This window comes from Heptranchias perlo, chromosome 5, assembly GCF_035084215.1.
Source record: "Heptranchias perlo isolate sHepPer1 chromosome 5, sHepPer1.hap1, whole genome shotgun sequence".
In the NCBI taxonomy this organism is placed as follows: Eukaryota; Metazoa; Chordata; class Chondrichthyes; order Hexanchiformes; family Hexanchidae; genus Heptranchias; species Heptranchias perlo.
Window position 1 is genome coordinate 86,554,154 of NC_090329.1, and position 20,434 is coordinate 86,574,587.

At 41.0% G+C, this 20,434-nt stretch overlaps 1 protein-coding gene across 1 annotated transcript in view; it reads right to left on the reverse strand.

Annotated features, from left to right (window-relative positions):
- Positions 1–20,434, reverse strand: part of mms22l (MMS22-like, DNA repair protein) — a 131,061-nt gene that overhangs the window by 89,579 nt on the left and 21,048 nt on the right. The window contains exons 8-11 of the mRNA XM_067983841.1: positions 17,784–17,914; positions 12,250–12,363; positions 1,951–2,130; positions 156–218 (exon numbers count right to left, since the gene is read on the reverse strand). Of these exons, the coding sequence (XP_067839942.1) occupies positions 156–218; positions 1,951–2,130; positions 12,250–12,363; positions 17,784–17,914 (488 nt within the window). The remainder of the gene's footprint in view (positions 1–155; positions 219–1,950; positions 2,131–12,249; positions 12,364–17,783; positions 17,915–20,434) is intronic.

The following is a 20,434-nucleotide window of genomic DNA, read 5'->3' on the forward strand; positions in this document are numbered from 1 at the left end:
TTGGCCACCTTAACTTCGGATACACGAGGAAATCGGGGTTTCCGCCGATCTTCCACTGAAGTTACGGCAACAAATCGGGAGAACTCCCTAGGAAATTCCTGGCAATAATATTTGGGCTTTATAAAATGTATATTATGTATAGGTGTTTTACATACCTGAACATTCGAGGACAGTTTCAGAAGCTCTTCTGTAAAACTCCAATTGCTTTCAATCTGTTTCTATATAGCACAAAAATATTAAAATATATTAGCCGGTCCTGTATCTGGAAATGTAGTCACAGACTTTATTGGTACATTGACTAGGTAGTACAGAGGGTGATGGACACCTTTTCAGCTCTGGGTTGTGGATTTGTATTCAATCTAAATCATGGGATGAAAATCCCCTCTCTCCTCATTGGTTGTGAGGGTCCAGAATTGCTTGAACCCAGTTCCAAGTGTGAGAGTCAACTGCACCCTCCACAGTTTGGTATCAATTTGCGATCCCAGAGAGGTTATAGGACTTGGTGTGAGAAATGGACAAGTTTACATTAGCTGATTCTTACTGAGGTCAGACTAAGTTTTTTGAAGATTAATAGGACAGTATTAATCATCTAACGTGAATTTTTTGTAGACAGCTTTAGTCCTTCGCACTTTCAGGATATGTTGCTGCCAACTGTGATCAGCACAGATACATTCCCACCATCCCCATCGCAATTTCCCAGGTCTTCCTGTGCTGTCCGCTCTTCTCCGGCCAAGGTGATGAGTCACTGCTGCATTGCAATCAGGCACAAGAATGTAAGAAAAGGCCGGTGGGGGGGTGGGAGGGGGGGAGGGGGGGGGGGGCGGAGGTGGGGAGTGGGGGCAGTGCTTCTCCCTTGGGGAAGTGCCTGGCTTCAACTCCGGTGACATAGCCGAAATTGGGAACTCATTATTAGAACAACTCAGCTTTCAACCACGGAACATATTACTCTCTTGGGAATACAATACCATCATATCTTTTATCAGTTATGTTCATTTGACAGGAACAAATGGATAAAAACCATTTACGCACCACAAGGCATTTGTGCACATTAGCAAACTTTACATCTGAATCTACTGTATTGCATAAATGTGATGCAGCCAAACTGGTTACCTACATTTTCAATTTTGTGACGCAATCTCAGAATAACATGGGGCACGACACGACAAGGCTTCCATCAAAACACAAGGATCATGTGATTGTATGATGGCCTGGGTACAAGGCAATTTACATTTACAGGAAAATTTAAATACTACTGAACAGTCAAAAAAAACACTGACATTGGACTAAACAATAAATTGAAAACAGCTTCCGCAGTAAACAAAAATTTAGCGGAACGACTCATTTGTTTTGCAAATGGAAGAAAACAACAGACACAGAGGGATGCGTATGTTACTGGGATGTAGGAAAACTAAAGAGGACCACAGTAAAATTCATAGGGTTTTATTGTATTCATACTGGCTGAACAACTGAGAATTCACTCATGAGAAACAAAAATACATAAACAACATAAGTAAATTACCCTCATTCTGAATCACCAACAGAATATCAGATTAAGTTTACAGGTGCTTGTTCACCCATTAGAAATATCTTCATATCTCCTAAGTGTTGTGATAGCCTTAATCACAGGCATGAAAGAACCACTGTTACAGTAATAATATGACCTGACTTTTAAAAAAATCTTACTTTGAATATTCAACTCTCCACAAGTTGTTGCATTCAGCAACTAAGGATTATTTGCAGACTCCCACTGATCGAGAAAGGCAGCTCTCCTCTAAAACAGAGCCACAATAATTTGTATCCAAAGCAGCCAGAACAAGAATGTTCAATGTGTTTAGCTTAACTTAACTGGCCATCCTAGCAAAAGTGGTTACAACAGTTCAAGGAAAAACAATCTCTCAAATCTAAAATTTAAAAGAAACACTGCACTGTTCACACATCTTCACTCTGTACCTTCTCCTGAGTAGTTCCATTCCTATCGAACATGTAAAGATTTGCAAGGTGGGTGACCAGCCACCAACTGAAACCCTGGGGATCCTTACAGTGAGTGGCATCACAAAGACGGACTCCTTCTATACCAGCAGCCTCTTGAAGGAGATTTCTGAGGTGATTGTTCAAGCAGCTCCAGAAATCCTACAATGTACAAATAGAATTATCCACATTCTACTAGCTGGCAACATAGTAATTGCAAAAAGTAAAACTTGACAGCACATCAACAGAATAGAAATAATTAAATTCACCCCTTGAATAAAATTAATACAATATTGTTTAGCTGCTGGCTCAGTAGGTAAATGAATCACCTAATGTAATACTGAAACCAGAAGAGTTATCATTATTGATCAAGGCTACAGGAGTAAAGAGCAACACAGTTCATTAAACCATGAGAGTAGTGCAGTTTATCAACACCAAGACACTCCAGGCTAATTTTATATGGTTTAGTCAACTTTTCCTCATCACTGTTGAAACAAGACTGAGATATCCGAATTGCAGTTCAGCAAAGTAGTTATGTTGTATAGAATGCTAATAAGGGTTTTTAGTTCATTTATTGTCAGTAACAAAGACAAAACTACAGGATGGCAGGACCTCTCTTACATTGCATTCACTGCCATATTTAGGACATCCAGTTTATGTTGCAGGACATCTATGTAAGCTCAATGCAACACTCAAGATATAAATCATAAAAGGGCACTTGGCCATGTTGATAGATGTAAGGGAATAAGAGCATTTAATAGAGAGTTTTGTCGCCATGCCTGAGAAAGAGAAACAGCTAGAGGGCAAGAGGCGCTGCAAGACAGTCACAGGCAAAAGAAGGGATAAGTGCAGAGCGTGTTCAAGCAGGGTGAGGAACTGTAACTGTCACTTCAATAGAACTAGATATGAGGTCTTGCCTAGTACCATGTCTAGTATGCAGGGAGTTGAGTAATGGCGTATTAAATCCCACAGCACCAAGGATATTTCAGTGAGGCGGGACGTCAGAAGAGGGGGTCACAGTATGATTATGGGAGATTCAATCCTTGGGTACATATATAGCAAGATATACATACGTGACCATCAGAACTGCCAGGTATGTTGCCTCCTAGGTGCCTGGGTGACAAAGCTGAGCTTATGGGTGGATGAACCTGAGATCATAGTCTACATTGGAATCAATGATGTAGGGAGATGTAGTCTAGTAGTCCTTCAAAGTAATTTCAGGGAGCTAGGGAGAAAGCTTGAGGGAAGAACTGCTGTAATACCATTCTTTGAAATATTACCGGTGCCTTGTGCAGGAGCAGCAAGGAAGCCTAAGAGATAGCAACATGGTGTAGAGAGCAAGGATTTGGATTCTTAGAGAACTGAGATGTCTTCTGAGAATGAGGAAGCCTGTATCAATTGCAGGGGCTTCACTTAAACAGAATAATGGAGTTGATGTCGAAAAGAAGGGTGTTTAAGCTAGAAAGTTGGGGGATGAAGGTTTGTACAAGCGTACAAGGTAGTGAGGAAGGTTCCAACAGGGGGCAACAAAGTCATGAGTATACTGTCATACAGGATGACAATGTTAAATCTAAGGAAATTGCAGGCAAGGCGTGTAAGAAGCAGAAAGTGAAGCAAAAGTATTAAAGCTGTGATGACCTACATATAGCAGTGACTGCAATGCAAAGCTAACGATTTGGATTCGGGAATCAAAAGTACAATTTCAAAATTTGCGGATGACACCAAATTGGGGGGTGTAGTTAATACAAAGGAGGAATGCGTCAAAATGCAAGAAGACATTAATAAACTTGCAGTATGTGCGTGTAATTGGCAAATTAATTTCAATATTGATAAGTGTGAGGTGGTGCATTTTGGTAGGAAGAATAAGGAGGCCACATATTGCTTGGATAATAAGAGTCTGAACGGGATAGATGAACAAAGCGATCTAGGGGTACAGCTACACAAATCACTAAAAGTAGCGACGCAGGTTAATTAGGCGATAAAAAAGGCAAATCAAGCCCTGGGGTTCATTTCTAGAGGGATAGAATTGAAAAGCAAAGAAGTTATATTAAATTTGTACAGAACCTTGGTTAGACCACACTTGGAATTCTGTGGACGGCTATGGTCTCCATATTATAAAAAGGATATAGAGGCACTAGAGAGGGTGCAAAAAAGATTCACAAGGATGATACTAGAACTGAGAGGATATTCTTATCAGGAAAGGCTCAACAGGCAGGGACTCTTTAAGGCTGAGGGCTGACCTAATTGAGGACTTTAAGATAATGATAGGGTTTGATAGGGTAGACGTAGAGAAGATGTTTCCACTTGTGGGGGGAGTCCAAAACTAGAGATCATAAATACAAATCAGTTGCTAATAAATCCAATAGGGAATCCAGGAGAAACTTCTTTACCCAAAGAGTGGTAAGAATGTGGATCGCGCTACCACAAGGATTAATTCAGGCAAAAAGCATAGATGCATTTAAGGGGAAGCCAGATAAGCACATGAGGGAGAAAGGAATAGAAGGGTATCCTGATAGGATTAGATGAGCAGGGAAGGAAGAGGCTCATGTGAAGCATGAATGCCAGCATAGACCAGTTGGGCCGAATGGCCTGTTTTGTGCTGTAGTTTTGATGTAACTCGATATATCTAGGGTAAATCTTGGGAAGGGATAAGAACAGGATGAAAGGTAGAAAATAGCATCAGAGTGGGAGGGGAAAGCACTGAGTAAGGTGCCCCAGATCAATGTTGTTTCTAAGTTACATGATTTGGATTGAGAAGCTCTATCAAGAAGCTGAATGCAAAGCAGTAACATTTTCAGATGATACTAAATTAAGAAGAATGGTGGAGTCGAAAGAGGCAGCTCAGAAATTACAAGTGGAGTTGGACAAAATATGTATGTGGGCAGAAAAATGGCAGATAAAATTTAATGTAGACAATGTAAAATATTGCAGGGAATCAAGGGGCAAATGAGAGTGAGGAACTTAAAGTAATTAATATCAGTAGAAAAAAATTACTTGAGAAACTAATAGGACGAAAAACCGATAAATCCCTTGGACTTGATGGCCTACATCCGAGGGTTCTAAAAGAGGTGGCTGCAGAGATAGTGGATCCATTGGTTATGATCTTCCAAAATTCCCGAGATTCTAGAACGGTCCCAACGGATTGGAAGGTAGCAAATGTAACCCCACTATTCAAGAAAGGAAGGAGAGAGAAAACAGGGAACGAAAGGCCAGTTAGCCTGGCATCAGTCGTCGAGAAAATGCTGAAATCTATTATTAAGGAAGTGGTGACAGGGCACTTAGAAAATCATAATATGATTAGGCAGAGTCAACATGGTTTTATGAAAGGGAAATCATGTTTGACAAATCTATTAAGAGTTTTTTGAGGATGTAACTAGCTGAGTAGAAAAAGAGGAACCAGTGGATATAGTATATTTGGATTTTCAAAAGGAATTCGATAAGGTGCCACATAAAAGGCTGTTACACAAGGTAAGGGCTCATGGGGTTGGGTGTAACATATAAGCATGGATAAAGAATTGGTTAAAGGATAGAAAACAAAGAGTAGGAATAAACGGGTCATTTTTAGGTTGGCAGGCTGTGACTAGTGGGGTACGGCAAGGATCAGTGCTTGGGCCACAGCTATTTGCAATCTATATTAATGACTCAGATGAAGGGACCGAGTGTAATGTATCTAAGTTTGCTGACGTTACAAAGCTAGGTGGGAAAGTAAGCTGTGAGGAGGACACAAAGATTCTCAAAGGGATATAGGCAGGTTAAGTGAATGGGCAAGAAGGTGGTAAATGGAGTATAGTGTGGGGAAATGTGAGGTTATTCATTTTGGTAGGAAGAATAGAAAAACAGAATATTTTTTAAATGGTGAGGAACTATTAAATGTTGGTGTTCAGAGAGACTTGGGTATTCTCGTACAAGAAACACAAAAAGTTAGCATGCAGGTACAGCAAGCAATTAGGAAAGCAAATGGCATGTTGGCCTTTATTGCAAGGGGTTGGAGTACAAGAGTAAGGAAGTTTTACTACATTTGTACAGGGCTTTGGTGAGACCTCACCTGGAGTACTGTGTACAGTTTTGATCTCCTTATCTAAGGAAGGATATACTTGCCTTAGAGGCGGTGCAACGAAGGTTCATTAGATTAATTCCTGGGATGAGAGGGTTGTCCTATGAGGAGAGATTGAGTAGAATGGGCCTAGATTCTCTGGAGTTCAGAAGAGTGAGAGGTGATCTCATTGAAACATATATGATTCTGAGGAGGCTTGACAGGGTAGATGCTGAGAGGTTGTTTCCCCTGGCTGGAGAGTCGAGGACTAGGGGGCATAGTCGCAGGATAAGGGGTCGGCCATTTAAGACTGAGATGAGGAGGAATTTCTTCACTCAGAGGGCTGTGAATCTTTGCAATTCTCTACCCCAGAGGGCTGTGGATGCTGAGTCGTTGAGTATATTCAAGGTTGAGATAGATGGATTTTTGGACTCGAGGGGAACCAAGGGATATGGGGATCAGGCAGGAAAGTGGAGTTAAGGTTGAAGATCAGCCATGATCTGATTGAATGGTGGAGCAAGCTCGAGGGGCCGTATGGCCTACTCCTGCTCCTACTTCCTATGTTTTTATAAGGAAGGAAAAATGGGCAACACATGTATTCCATGAACAGTGATCAAATAGTTAGCGATGAAGTTGAAAGAGATCTGAGAGTCTTAGTCGTCACAATGCTCGATATGCCTAACCAATGTGAAGCAGCAATTTACAAAGCCTATATAGGTAAAACACCAGTCAGAATATCAGTCAGAAAAAGTCACTATCAAACTGTGTAGTGCTGTAGTCTAGCTGCACCTCAAACACTGTGTCCAGTTTTGGTCGCCAATAAACATTCAAGCGTTAGAGGCAGTGCAGGGAAGAATCACAAGGCTGATTTATAGTACAAACAGTCTAAGTTAGGAAAGAATGGAGACATTTGGGACTTTCAGCTTGGAAAGGGAGTATGTGAGAGATGAACTTACAGAAGTATACGATTGTTACAGCTATGGGAAAGGTTAATTCGTAATATTACTTTAAATTAAATTATGAGAATAGGAGAAGGGGGCACAAATTCAACCAAGTGAAAAGATAAATTTAAGACTGATATCAAGAAGTTCTTCTTCATACAGAGTGATCGACATGTGGAATGGACTTCCAGATAGAGTAGCGGAGACAAAACCCTGGAATCGTTTAATAAACAATTAGATAATGCAATGGGACAATAAAGAACATAAGAACATAAGAAATAGGAGCAGGAGTAGGCCAATCGGCCCCTCGAGCCTGCTCCGCCATTCAATAAGATCATGGCTGATCTGATCCTAACCTCAAATCTAAATTCATGTCCAATTTCCTGCCCGCTCCCCGTAACCCCAAATTCCCTTTACTTCCAGGAAACTGTCTATTTCTGTTTTAAATTTATTTAATGATGTAGTGAAGAAGTGAAGAAGTTTCTCCTCATCTCAGTTTTGAAAGAGCAGCCCCTTATTCTAAGATTATGCCCCCTCGTTCTAGTTTCACCCATCCTTGGGAACATCCTTACCGCATCCACCCGATCAAGCCCCTTCACAATCTTATATGTTTCAATAAGATCGCCTCTCATTCTTCTGAACTCCAATGAGTAGAGTCCCAATCTACTCAACCTCTCCTCATATGTCCGCCCCCTCATCCCCGGGATTAACCGAGTGAACCTTCTTTGTACTGCCTCGAGAGCAAGTATGTCTTTTCTTAAGTATGGAGACCAAAACTGTATGCAGTATTCCAGGTGCGGTCTCACCAATACCTTATATAACTGCAGCAATACCTCCCTGTTTTTATATTCTATCCCCCTTGCAATAAAAGCCAACATTCCATTGGCCTTCTTGATCACCTGCTGCACCTGCATACTAATCTTTTGATTTTCTTGCACTAGGACCCCCAGATCCCTTTGTACTGCAGTACTTTCCAGTTTCTCGCCATTAAGATAATAACTTGCTCTCCGATTTTTCCTGCCAAAGTGCATATCCTCACATTTTCCAATATTGTATTGCATCTGCCAAATCTCCGTCCACTCACCCAGCCTGTCTATATCCCCTTGTAGGTTTTTTTATGTCCTCCTCACTCTCCACTTTCCCTCCCATCTTTGTATCATCTGCAAACTTTGATATGTTACACTTGGTCCCCTCCTCCAAATCGTTAATATAGATTGTAAAGAGTTGGGGACCCAGCACCGACCCCTGCGGAACACCACTGGCTACAGGTTGCCAGTCCGAGAATGTACCATTTATCCCAACTCTCTGCTTCCTGTTAGATAACCAATCCTCCACCCATGCCAGAATATTACCCCCAATCCAGTGATTCTTTATCTTGAGCAATAATCTTTTATGTGGCACCTTGTCGAATGCCTTCTGGAAGTCGAAATACACCACGTCCACTGGTTCCCCTTTATCCGCCCTGTACGTTATATCCTCAAAGAACTCAAGCAAATTTGTCAGACATGACTTCCCCTTCGTAAAGCCATGCTGACTTTGTCCTATTAAATTATGTTTATCCAAAGGTCCAGCTACTGTCTCCTTAATAATAGACTCCAAAATTTTACCCACCACAGATGTTAGGCTAACTGGTCTATAATTTCCAGCCTTCAGCCTACTACCCTTTTTAAATAAGGGTGTTACATTAGCAGTTTTCCAATCTGCCGGGACCTTTGCCGAGTCCAGAGAATTTTGGAAAATTATTACCAAAGCATCCACAATCCCTACTGCCACTTCCCTCAAGACCCTAGGATGTAAGCCATCAGGTCCAGGGGATTTATCCGCTTTGAGTCCCATTAATTTACTGTGTACCAATTCCTTAGTGATTTTAATCGTATTTAGCTCCTCCCCCCCTAGAGCTCCCTGTTTGTCCAGTGTTGGGATATTCTTAGTGTCCTCTACCGTAAAGATTGAAACAAAATATTTGTTCAGCATTTTTGCCATCTCCATGTTTCCCACCATTAATTTCCCGGTCTCATCCTCTCAGGGACCTACGTTTGCCTTAGCCACCCTTTTTCTTTTTATATAACTGTAGAAACTCTTGCTATCTGTTTTTATATTTTTTGCCAATTTATTTTCATCATCTATCTTCCCTTTCTTAATCAATCCTTTAGTTACTTTTTGCTGTCTTTTGAAGACTTCCCAATCTTCTATCCTCCCACTAAGTTTGGCTACCTTATATGTCCTTGTTTTTAGTCGGATACTATCCTTAATTTCTTTACTTAGCCATGGATGGCTGTCGTTTCTTTTACACCCTCTTTTCCTCAGTAGAATATATTTGTTTCGAAAGTTGTAAAATAACTCCTTAAATGAACACCACTGCTCATGTACCGTCTTACCCTTTAATCTATTTTCCCAGTCCACTTTAATCAATTCCGCTCTCATACCATCATAGTCTCCTTTATTCAAGCTCAGTACACTTGTTTGAGAACCAACCTTCTCACCCTCTAATTGGATATGGAATGTAACCATGTTATGGTCACTCATTCCAAGGGGATCCTTAACTAGGACACTATTAATTAATCCTGGCTCATTACACAGGACCAGGTCCAAGGTTGCTTGCCCCCTTGTAGGATCAGTTACATACTGCTCAAGAAATCCATCCCGAATACACTCAATAAACTCTTCCTCAAGGCTGCCCTGCCCAATTTGATTTGTCCAGTTAATATGATAGTTAAAATCCCCCATAATTATAGCTGTTCCCTTATTACATGCCCCGACTATTTCCTGATTAATACTTCTTCCAGCAGAGTTGCAACTATTAGGAGGCCTATGTGCTACGCCCACTAGTGTTTTTTCCCCCTTATTATTCCTTATCTCTACCCAAACTGTTTCATTATCCTGATCCTTTGTCCCAATATCTTTTCTCTCTATTACAGTGATTCCTTCCCTTATTAACATAGCCACCCCACCTCCCCTTCCTTCCTGCCTGTCCTTCCTGATTGTTAAATACCCTGGCATATTTAATTCCCAGTCGTTGTCACCCTGCAGCCATGTTTCTGTAATGGCCACAAGATCATACCCATACGTAGTTATTTGTGCCGTTAACTCGGCCATTTTGTTGCGAATGCTACGTGCATTCAGATAAAGAACTTTCAAATATGTTTTGTGACACTTAGTTCCTGCTTTTTCCTTTTTTAACACTTTACCTTTTACTCCATACCTTCTGTCCCTTCCTGACACGCTTTCCTCTGTCTCCCTGCTCAGGTTCCCAACCCCCTGCCACAGCTTTGATGCTGGGTTAATCGCCTTACGCCTTCTAGTTTTCATTTTATCTGTCGTGCCTAAAGTACACTTTCTTTCCGCTGCTCTACGCTTTTCCCTTTCACTTGTTTTTCACTTGATTGTAGGGTCTTTCTGCATGAACAGACTCAGAAGTGCCGAATGGCCTTCCTCATCCATAATTATCTTGTGATATCATGCATAAAGGTAAAAGTCATTGCAGAGAATGGGACTAATCTGTCCAACACATTTGTATTTGCCTGCGGCAGGTGTCATGGTATTCAGCAAGGCCATGTGTCAAACCATGATGTGAACTATAATGATATTGCAACATAATTTGAACTGACGTAAAAGGGACTAGTATGCCCTGCATATGTTGCAACTCTATATTCAATACCTTAATGTTTCCTCATTAACCCACTTGACTAAACATGCTTATGGCACTTTCAAAAAAAGCAACAATGAAATTCTACATTACAATTACCAATATTGTAATATGCTTTAATCCTCAATCAAGGTTTGTGTGTGTGTCTCTCTCCATCCCTCATTCCAACCCCACCTTCTCCAAAAACGTAAGTTTAAGTTAATTCATGCAGCAATTAAACTTTATGATCATATTAGCAAATCGCCCATTGTACTGCTCGCAGTGAGTCGGACGACATGCTGTTTTATCACAACAGAGGCGTTATCAACAAGATGCAATGAGAAAAGTGTTATAAAAAGTGCAGACAATATACAACACTATTAATATATGTACCAATTTCAATAAAAATAGTATAACTGTAACACAATGTGCATTTTTGTCCATCACTCTTCTCCATTTCCTGTCCATCATACTTCTCCATCAGACTTCAAGGGAGGAAATTTTAACCCCCCAGGACCGGTGGAAGAGGGGCGAGGTTAAATTCCTAAAAATCTGAAAGCCGACCCCAACGCCAAACTGCCACGAATGCGCCTATTTCCGTTTTAATCGGGGCAGGTTGGAGGGCAGGCGAGTAACCTGCTCTCAAGGGGCGGGTCAGTAACTTAAATATGCTAATGAGGCTGTGTGCCTCTGATTTTAGCAGCCTTTCAGATTTAATGGCTGCAGGCAGATTTCCAAGAGCTCAGGAAACCTGGCAGCTGAATGGAGGCGAGAACTGCCGATCCAGCAGATAAGTGCTTTTCCAGCACTGCTTGTGGGCCAGGAGGACTAGGATTGCTTCTCCCTGGTCCCCCAAGCAAACCTGCCGCGATTGGCTTCCCTCTCCGCCATCCGCCTCCGCCTCCCCCTCCCCCACCGTGATCTCTCCCTCCCTCCTTACCAACTGCGGCCTTCTAGCCCAACAGCCAGCCAGCTAGCCTCAATCTGGCTGGCTGCCGGCCGGGAAACAGAGAAAAAAAATACAAATGAGGTCCTGCCGTTAAATTCAGCAGGGCCTCCGCATTCCCCGCATTTCCCAGCTGCTACAAGTCAGCCCCGCTCTCTCCCCACCTCACTGTAAATATCGGGGCCCAAGTCTCACACTCAAATTTCTATGTCATTTATTTTAAAAGTATAAAGAAACCAAGGAGTCATTTGGAATATACAGAGAAACTCTCCAGCAACAAAAATACTGGAGTCAGAACATCTGTAGCTTTTTAATCAAGTTTACCAATTACACCTAAAAAGAAACAAACAAAGCCAAGGTTCTGACCTGCAGCATAAGTAACAATTACACTATAAATGAACTCATGCAATGTTTACTTAACAGCAATTAGACTTTGTGATGGTAGAAATGCAGCTTCGCCTGAGCAACAGTGTAATATATTGTACATTAAGCAGCATTATGCTTCTGTCCTTATAAAACAGCACATCATCCAATTTACCACAAGCAACATCACAGGAGATCCGCCAATAAATATTTTTTTTTAAATATATATCTCTTTCTGTACACACACATATGATATATATACACATACACTCAATCAGCAACATAGACTTCCCATTTTAATTTGTGTCCCCAGGCATATCGAAGTTTGTACAGAGTAATTATTCTAGGGTCAAAAAAAAAATTCCAATATTACCTCGGTTTGAGAAGCTTTGTTTCTGTGATCCAGTAGATGGATGAGCAGTACCCATAGTTCCTTGATACAGCTGCTTTGGTAATGGCAAGTGGTGAGTACTTCAGACGGTCTAACCTAAAAAGCAGGACAGGAAGAAAAAACATCAGCTGTTCACAAAACGCAGTGGAACCAGAGACAAACAGAATCAATTGGAATACAAAATCATGCGTTTAATATAGTTCCCTCTTATTCTCGTACTCAAATTCATTATACTTAAATTTATTATAATTAAAAGTAGACAAGAATATTAAATGGGCAGGAAGAAATTAAAAGAATAAAAGCATGAAATAAGAGAAAGATGCATCACAAAGCAGATGTGTTAACAATTGAAAAACAAATATTTAGAAAGCTAAATTATAAGTGAAATACAGTGTGGCATAAAGCAGTCTCACCAAAGAGGAAAGGTAAAATCTAGGTCTCTGCAGATAACACAGTAATTTAACATACCCTATCTTAGAATTGCAATCCAGGTTCAGCACCAAATCCATTATGTGAGATCGAATAGAGCTGCCCTCTTTTTATTGCAAACTCTCAGCAGGATATTCTTGCTGCTGTATTATTTTCTATATTGGATTATTATTGTGCATATATGTCAGATTTTTTGTATTTGTTTTCAGGATGTGGGTGATGCTGCCAGGGTCCTGAACAACCGAGTGGCTTGCTAACGCATTAAGAGTCAACTACTTGGTGTGGACTTAAGTCATTCTTAGGACAGACTGGGTAAGGGTGGCAGGTTCTATTGTATGAAGGGCATTGGTTGACCAGTTGGATTTTTTTAGATAATCTAACAGCTTTCATGGTAATTTTTCCTGGTGCTTGCCCACAAATTGCCCAATTTCTTGAATTCAATATTCACAACTTGCCTTGGTGGGATTTGAACTGATGACCTCCATTATTGTCATAGAAATAATTTCACCTTGTATGACTTCTGTTGAAATATGGTATTTTCGAAATGTTCTTTAATATAATATATTAATATAATATATGAAGCTTAGTATGAAATCTAGGTCCTTATTGGGTTAATAACGGTAACATAACCGCTACACTACCAATGCTGTGTGTGAGCAGATGCACTTTTAAAAACAAATACTATTTAGTTTATCCAGGATTAAGAATGGACCAAACAGTCGGTTAATCCACTAAGAATTTGCATTATACTCTATCCCAAGTTGGTCCCAACATCAATCCTACCCAAGTACTTTTATACAAGGGTTGATGTGGAGTATGTAATTAGCCATATTTTTTAGCCCAGTTAAGGAATAATAGGACAATACTGACCTCACGCTGCTAGTGTTAGTACATATAACAATAGCTCCATCAGGAAATGACTAAGCTGGTGAAGATCAGTACGGTTGAATTTCAGGTTTGCTGAGATGTGCAAATCTATAAAAACTGACATAACCAAGAGCACACGAAAGGTCATCGACCTGAAATGTTAACTCTATTTCTTTCTTCACTGATGCTGCCTGACTTGCTGAGTATTTCCAGCATTTTCTGTTTTTATTTCCGATTTCCAGCATCCGCAGTATTTTGCTTTTCACAACCAAGAGGATTGTGTCAAAATGCTGGAACTCCCTGTCTAACAGCACGGTGGGAGTACCTTCACCACACGGACTACAGTGGTTTAAGAAGAAAGCCCATCACCACCTTCTCAAAGGCATCTAGGGATGAGCAATAAATGCCAGCCTTGCCAGTGACGCCCACATCCTGAAGAATGAGTTTTTAAAAATGGGTGAAATGTCAAAACTATTTTTTTTTGCATTTATAGTTCAGATTTCTAAAAGTTGCTGCACCTATGATTTTTTTTTTATATTCGTTCATGGGATGTGGGCATCGCTGGCAAGGCCAGCATTTATTGCCCATTCCTAATCGCCCTTGAGAAGGTGGTGGTGAGCCACCTTCTTGAACCGCTGCAGTCCGTCTGGTGACGGTTCTCCCACAGTGCTGTTAGGAAGGGAGTTCCAGAATTTTGACCCAGCGACGATGAAGGGACGGTGATAAATTTCCAAGTCGGGATGGTGTGTGACTTGGAGGGGAACGTGCAGGTGGTATTGTTCCCATGTGCCTGCTGCCCTTGTCCTTCTAGGTGGTAGAGGTCACAGGTTTGGGAGGTGCTGTCGAAGAAGCCTTGGCGAGTTGCTGTAGAGCATCCTGTAGATGGCACACACTGCAGCCACAGTGCGCCGGTGGCGAAGGGAGTGAATGTTTGAGGTGGTGGATGGGGTGCCAATCAAGCGGGTTGCTTTGTCCTGGATGGTGTCGAGCTTGAGTGTTGTTGGAGCAGCACTCATCCAGGCAAGTGGAGAGTATTCCATCACACTCCTGACTTGTGCCTTGTAGATGGTGGAAAGGCTTTGGGGAGTCAGGAGGTGAGTCACTCGCCACAGAATACCCAGCCTCTGACCTGCTTTTGTAGCCACAGTATTTATGTGGCTGGTCCAGTTAAGTTTCTGGTCAATGGTGACCCCTAGGATGTTGATAGTGGGGGATTTGACGATGGTAATGCCGTTGAATGTCAAGGGGAGGTGGTTAGACTCTCTCTTGTTGGAGATGGTCATTGCCTGGCACTTGTCTGGCACGAATGTTACTTGCCACTTATCAGCCCAAGCCTGGATGTTGTCCAGGTCTTGCTGCATGCGGGCAAGGACTGGTTAAGTTACGAGGAGAGATTACACAAATTGGGGTTGTATTCTCTGAAGTTTCGAAGGTTAAGGGGTGATCTGATCGAAGTTTATAAGATATTAAGGGGAACGGATAGGGTGGATAGAAAGAAACTATTTCCGCTGGCTGGGGATTTTAGGAGTAGGGGGCACAGTCTAAAAATTAGAGCCAGACCTTTCATGAGCGAGATTAGAAAACATTTCTACACACAAAGGGTGATAGAAGTTTGGAACTCTCTTCCGCAAATGGCAATTGATACTAGCTCAATTGCTGAATTTAAATCTGAGATAGATAGCTCTTTGGCAATCAAAGGTATTAAGGGATATGGGCCAAAGGCGGGTATATGGAGTTAGATCACAGATCAGCCATGATCTTATCAAATGGCAGAGCAGGCACGAGGGGCTGAATGGCCTACTCCTGTTCCTATGTTCATTATCTGAGGGGTTGCAAATGGAACTGAACACTGTGCGATCATCAGCGAACATCCCCATTTCTGACCTTATGATGGAGGGAAGGTCACTGATGAAGCAGCTGAAGACGGTTGGTCCTGAGGAACTCCTGCAGCAATGTCCTGGGACTGAGATGATTGGCCTCCAACAACCACTACCATCTTCCTTTGTGCTCGGTATGACTCCAGCCTCTGGAGATTTTTCCCCCTGATTCCCATTGACTTCAATTTTACTAGAGCTCCTTGGTACCACACTCGGTCAGATTATTGGGATTATTACAGTAGTTATATGTCAACATAAATTATTGGAATTATTTATCTTGTTTTTATGTATCTAAGATAATATTTTGAAGATTTAAGGGAAATGGAAAGGCTAGAAGCACTTTCAGCACAAAATATTTTTGTTCCCCCATCGCAATGGATTAGTACATTTTCTAACTTAGGAGAGAGCTTCAATTTCATACCTCATTGCCCCTCCCAGAGAAAACCTTTATTTCCACTCTATACTTTTCACATATGTTATGGAGATGGTCCATGTGCATCATGTTAGGGAGAAGAGTTTCATTCTTTTTTGAGAATCAGCACTAAGAAGCAACAAGCATTACGAACTATGAATTCATTACTACACAGCAGTACCCAGGTTTGTTTTTCTCTCAGTCTAAAGACTAATAATTCATACTAAGACATGTGAAATTATTTTGAAGAACTTTTTGAAAACAGCATCTTTCCACAGAATTCATACAAGGTGGAATTACTTGTCATGGCAATTATGAATGATGATTAAGGACTTTGTCACAGCTAAGAATTTTAGCCGAGAAATTCTGCAGACCTTTTTGAGGGGGCGCAAGTGTTGCAGAGCAGGTCTTCCAACCACCACTTTGCTCCACAGCTTGCCCCATCCCTAAACTTAGGGCTGGGATCATTTGAATATTTGTGGTGGGCACTCCAAGAGCGGGTATCCAAGACCCAAATTGGGCTGAAGGTAAGTGGCATTTAGGCCCAGAATGGGATCTGCACTGCTCTCAACAGGTGCAGGTCCCGCTAGGCCTATCAGAGGCGAACTAGGGAGAATTCCCAGGCTAGCCCGGGAATGCCCTCAGATACGCTGCAAAGCCATTCTGCAACTTAACGGTGGTGGGCCCAAAAAGAGCTGGCACCCCCAGAGCACAATTTTTCGTGCAAATAACTAGAAGCATGAACCCAGCAGATCTGGGTTCCACCCCAAAGCCAGAATCCTGCCCCTCCCAAGCTCTAGAATTTCTACTTATTTGTTTCATTTTCAAGGCGCAATACAAGACTGATGCCTCCCCCTCCCAAATTTTGATCGGTCAAAAAAAATTTCTATAAGCCCAGGATCAACATTATAAAGCTTCTATCTGCCAAAATTCTGACCTTCTTGTAGACTGGTGTCCATAAATACATTTTCTCTCAGTTCTGTCTCATTTCACTTGGCATATGCTTAGCTGCTGTTGCCCCACTCTTGCAGTGCAGTGATATTTAAATGGGAATATTCTCTTCTGACTTTAATCATGGTTCCCGCTGCTAATTTTAAATCTCGTCTCCTTGCATCTATCCTAATGGATCGTCTATGATTTCAAATCAGCAGTGGGAGCTTGCACTGAAGCAGAGAGTTGGGAGGGAAGTTGCTATTTAAATATCACAGTGCTGAAGCAGTAGAGTAGAGCAGAACATAGTAACAACTACTAGGAATACACAAGTAAGACGCTACTAATGGGTCCACCACCTTTGGCAGAATTGCTTTGCCAGCAGATAAACCAGTCAAGTGGAAACCTGAGCAAGGAGTTCACTTCTATATAACACAATCTCCTCTACTTTTATCCTAGTTGGGACATAAACTTCTAGACTTATAGGTGAGTACAGTTGGTTTTATATAGACCAGCACTAAACTTTCAGTAATAAAAAAAATGGCTATTTTAATTTTAAAAAAAGGACATTTCTAAGGGAACAATCACACTAAACAGCTTCTACTTTGGCACCTGTGTAGTGGTGGTGGTCATTTTATCTAATTGCATTCCTGTAAAAAAATCCTGTAAAATTAGTGAAAGAGAAAGTGGCAAGTTGAAAACAAAATTAAGTAGATCATAGGCTAATATCAACATGTTCAAACAGCCAAAATATTTCATGACCAATTTCGCAATCCCACGCTCCCTGCAGGGAGATAGAGCTACAACAGTGTAGTCCAGTTGAGACCTGCACTCCCTGCGAGTATAGCTCCCCACTAGAATTGCAGGATCATGCAATCCTCCCTTTAATATACAAAAAAAGGACAAAAACTGAAGTAATCATGGTCAAAATGAAAAGACTAAACAACCATCAGGTTCTAGTACATTATATATTTATGGGCAAAAAAAAAATTGCTCTGCACCTTAGTATATTTGTTAACTGCTAAAACAATCAGATCACGCAGAAGGTTGTTACAATGATCTTCAAACAGGCTGACATTTGTCAAGTTTTCTCCAGTCAAATTCATAAACTGATGTGCATAAATCACCTGACCTAAAACAACAAGAGACAAAAGGTTCATCAGGATGTTTAAAAAGAGGACATAACAGAACTTACCATGTAAACTGGCAGTAATTTTTTCTACTTGCCATATGCAAATAACATATACATTTATATATTTTCACAGAGCCACCAGAGAACATGTTAATTAAATATGCATTGAGAAAAGTTAAGAGGCTGTCAAAATATGTTATATAAAAATAACTTCACATTATATTTTGTTTAATTTGGGGTGAGTGGTAGTGTTGACAATGTGTCTTTACAGCTTTCTTTTTTCTCTTTTTGCAGCTCCATAATCTATTTCTAGTCAACCAGTAAATATCAACTGTAACACTTGAATAATCAGTGCAGGACTAGACTGCACTCACCTAGCTGGTCCCCAAAACTAATACCCCTGAATTACCTGCTCCCTCAAATATTTCTCCACTCCCACCTTAACAGTTTCCACACTATATGCCTCACTGGGCAGTCTACTCCACCACCTTCTATGTAATGCAGTTAAACCAAAATTGTCCTAGCACCTTCCCTCTTCTAAGCTTCAGCCAGTGTCACCTGATTATAGAATTTGTGGCAATCGTGAGCATATTATCGGGGTTTAATTTATCTGTTCCTTTGAGAATCTTGAACACTTCAATAATATTTCCCCTGAGCCTTCTCTTCTCCAGAGTAAATAATCCCAGGCTCTTCAACCTCTTCTTGTAGCTTAAGGTAAATGTCAAATTGGTTGCCCTTTTTTGCACCGTCTCCAATGGCATTTACCAGATCAATGTGGCGTACAGAACTATTATATGGCTCAGAGATTTCATCAGAAAGATCCATGCACACAGCTGGATAGTGTACTGTTGGAATGCCTTATCAATCACCTGAAGACTCTAGAAGGCATTGCACAGGTACCACATGAATGCATTACAGGGGTAATTTTTAAAAATTATTTCTCCTCTACAATTTAAGGAAATTTTAATCCTCGAGTTATTTTACACCCATTTGAATTCCCACTTCCATATTTTAGCTTTTACATGAGACTTGGTTTTTTGTAGCCCTTCCCAATGTAACTCCATACTAGCTGCCGGGAACTACATCAAACAGAGGGCAACAGATCTCCCAATTATTTTATCAATCCACCTCGTAATGGAGTGCTGTGCAATCACTACAGTCGTCTGTCTATGAAAGAACTAGCAATATTCATCCCCTGGAGATAATGTCAGCTGAAGTTGTGGTTGCAATGGCCTCTCTGAGTGGAACCCAATACTAAAGTTACCAGAGCTAGGCTCTTCAATGTCAGACATTTTATTTTGTACTATTTAAGTATTATTAGAACTGCAAAAAAAAATCAGTTAGTCAGGTCAGTTTTCCTGGATAAAAGGTATAAATCGGGATAAAAATGGGTACATTTTTTAAAAAAACTCCTGCAGTCATTGTGTAATTTCAAGCACACGGCCAGACAAAAATGACAGACAGAAAAAGACCCATCAGAAATAGGTCCATCCAGCCTGCCCCATATACTGCATCATGATACAGACAATTCCCACCCTCCTGGAGCCATGCAATCTCCTGGGAGAGGTGAAAATTCAGATAAAAACCCAGGCCAATTAAGAAAAAAAAATCGGAAGAATTCCTCTCCAACCCATTTAGGCGATCAAAACTAGTCCAGGAAATCACATAGACCTTCATTTATATGATAGGAAACCACCTCTTGTATGAGGTAATGTCTGCCCTAGCCAGAAACAGGTCCAACTCTTTCTTGAATGAATACAAAGATTCAACGTGCACCGTAAAAAGCTGTCAACTTGTTCAGCAGGTTCACTATTCTCCAGGAAAAGAAGAACCATCTAACATCCAACCTAGTTCTGTCTTTACATAACTTGTAAGTGTGACACCCGGTCATCCCTAACCTATTCAGTTCAAATAAACACAATCTAGTCCCTTCATTATGTTATGAATCTCAATCAAATCACGCCTGATTCTACGCTTTTCTAAAGTATACAGACCCAGCTCTTTGAGCCTATCTGGGTAACTAAGGTATTTTAAACTAGGTATTAGTCTCATGGCCCTTTCTTGCACTCTTTTCAAAGCCTCAATATCCCCCACCAAATGAAGACACCAAAACTGGACACAGTATTCTAACTGAAGCCTAACTAAGGTCTTATACAAGGACAAAAGGTATGTTTTGTTTAATAGTGACTTGTCCTGTAAATACACCCTAAAATCCTGGTTACTTTAGCTATAGCTTCATGGTGTTGGTCATGAACTTTTAGAGAGTGATGTACTGTAATACCCAGATCTCTCTCTTTCATCACTGGCTTCAATTCTGATCCCTGTAGGATGTAAGTATTTGATCTTCCCATGTGCATAACACTACACTTTTATAAATTAAATACCATTTGTCAAACACAGGCCCATTCTTCCAACACCTCAAGATCTATCTGCAATAGCTGAGCAGCCTCGACAGTCCTAACACGTGCACACATCTTGGTATCGTCCGCAATCATCATTCCCCCAACACCTACATCTAAA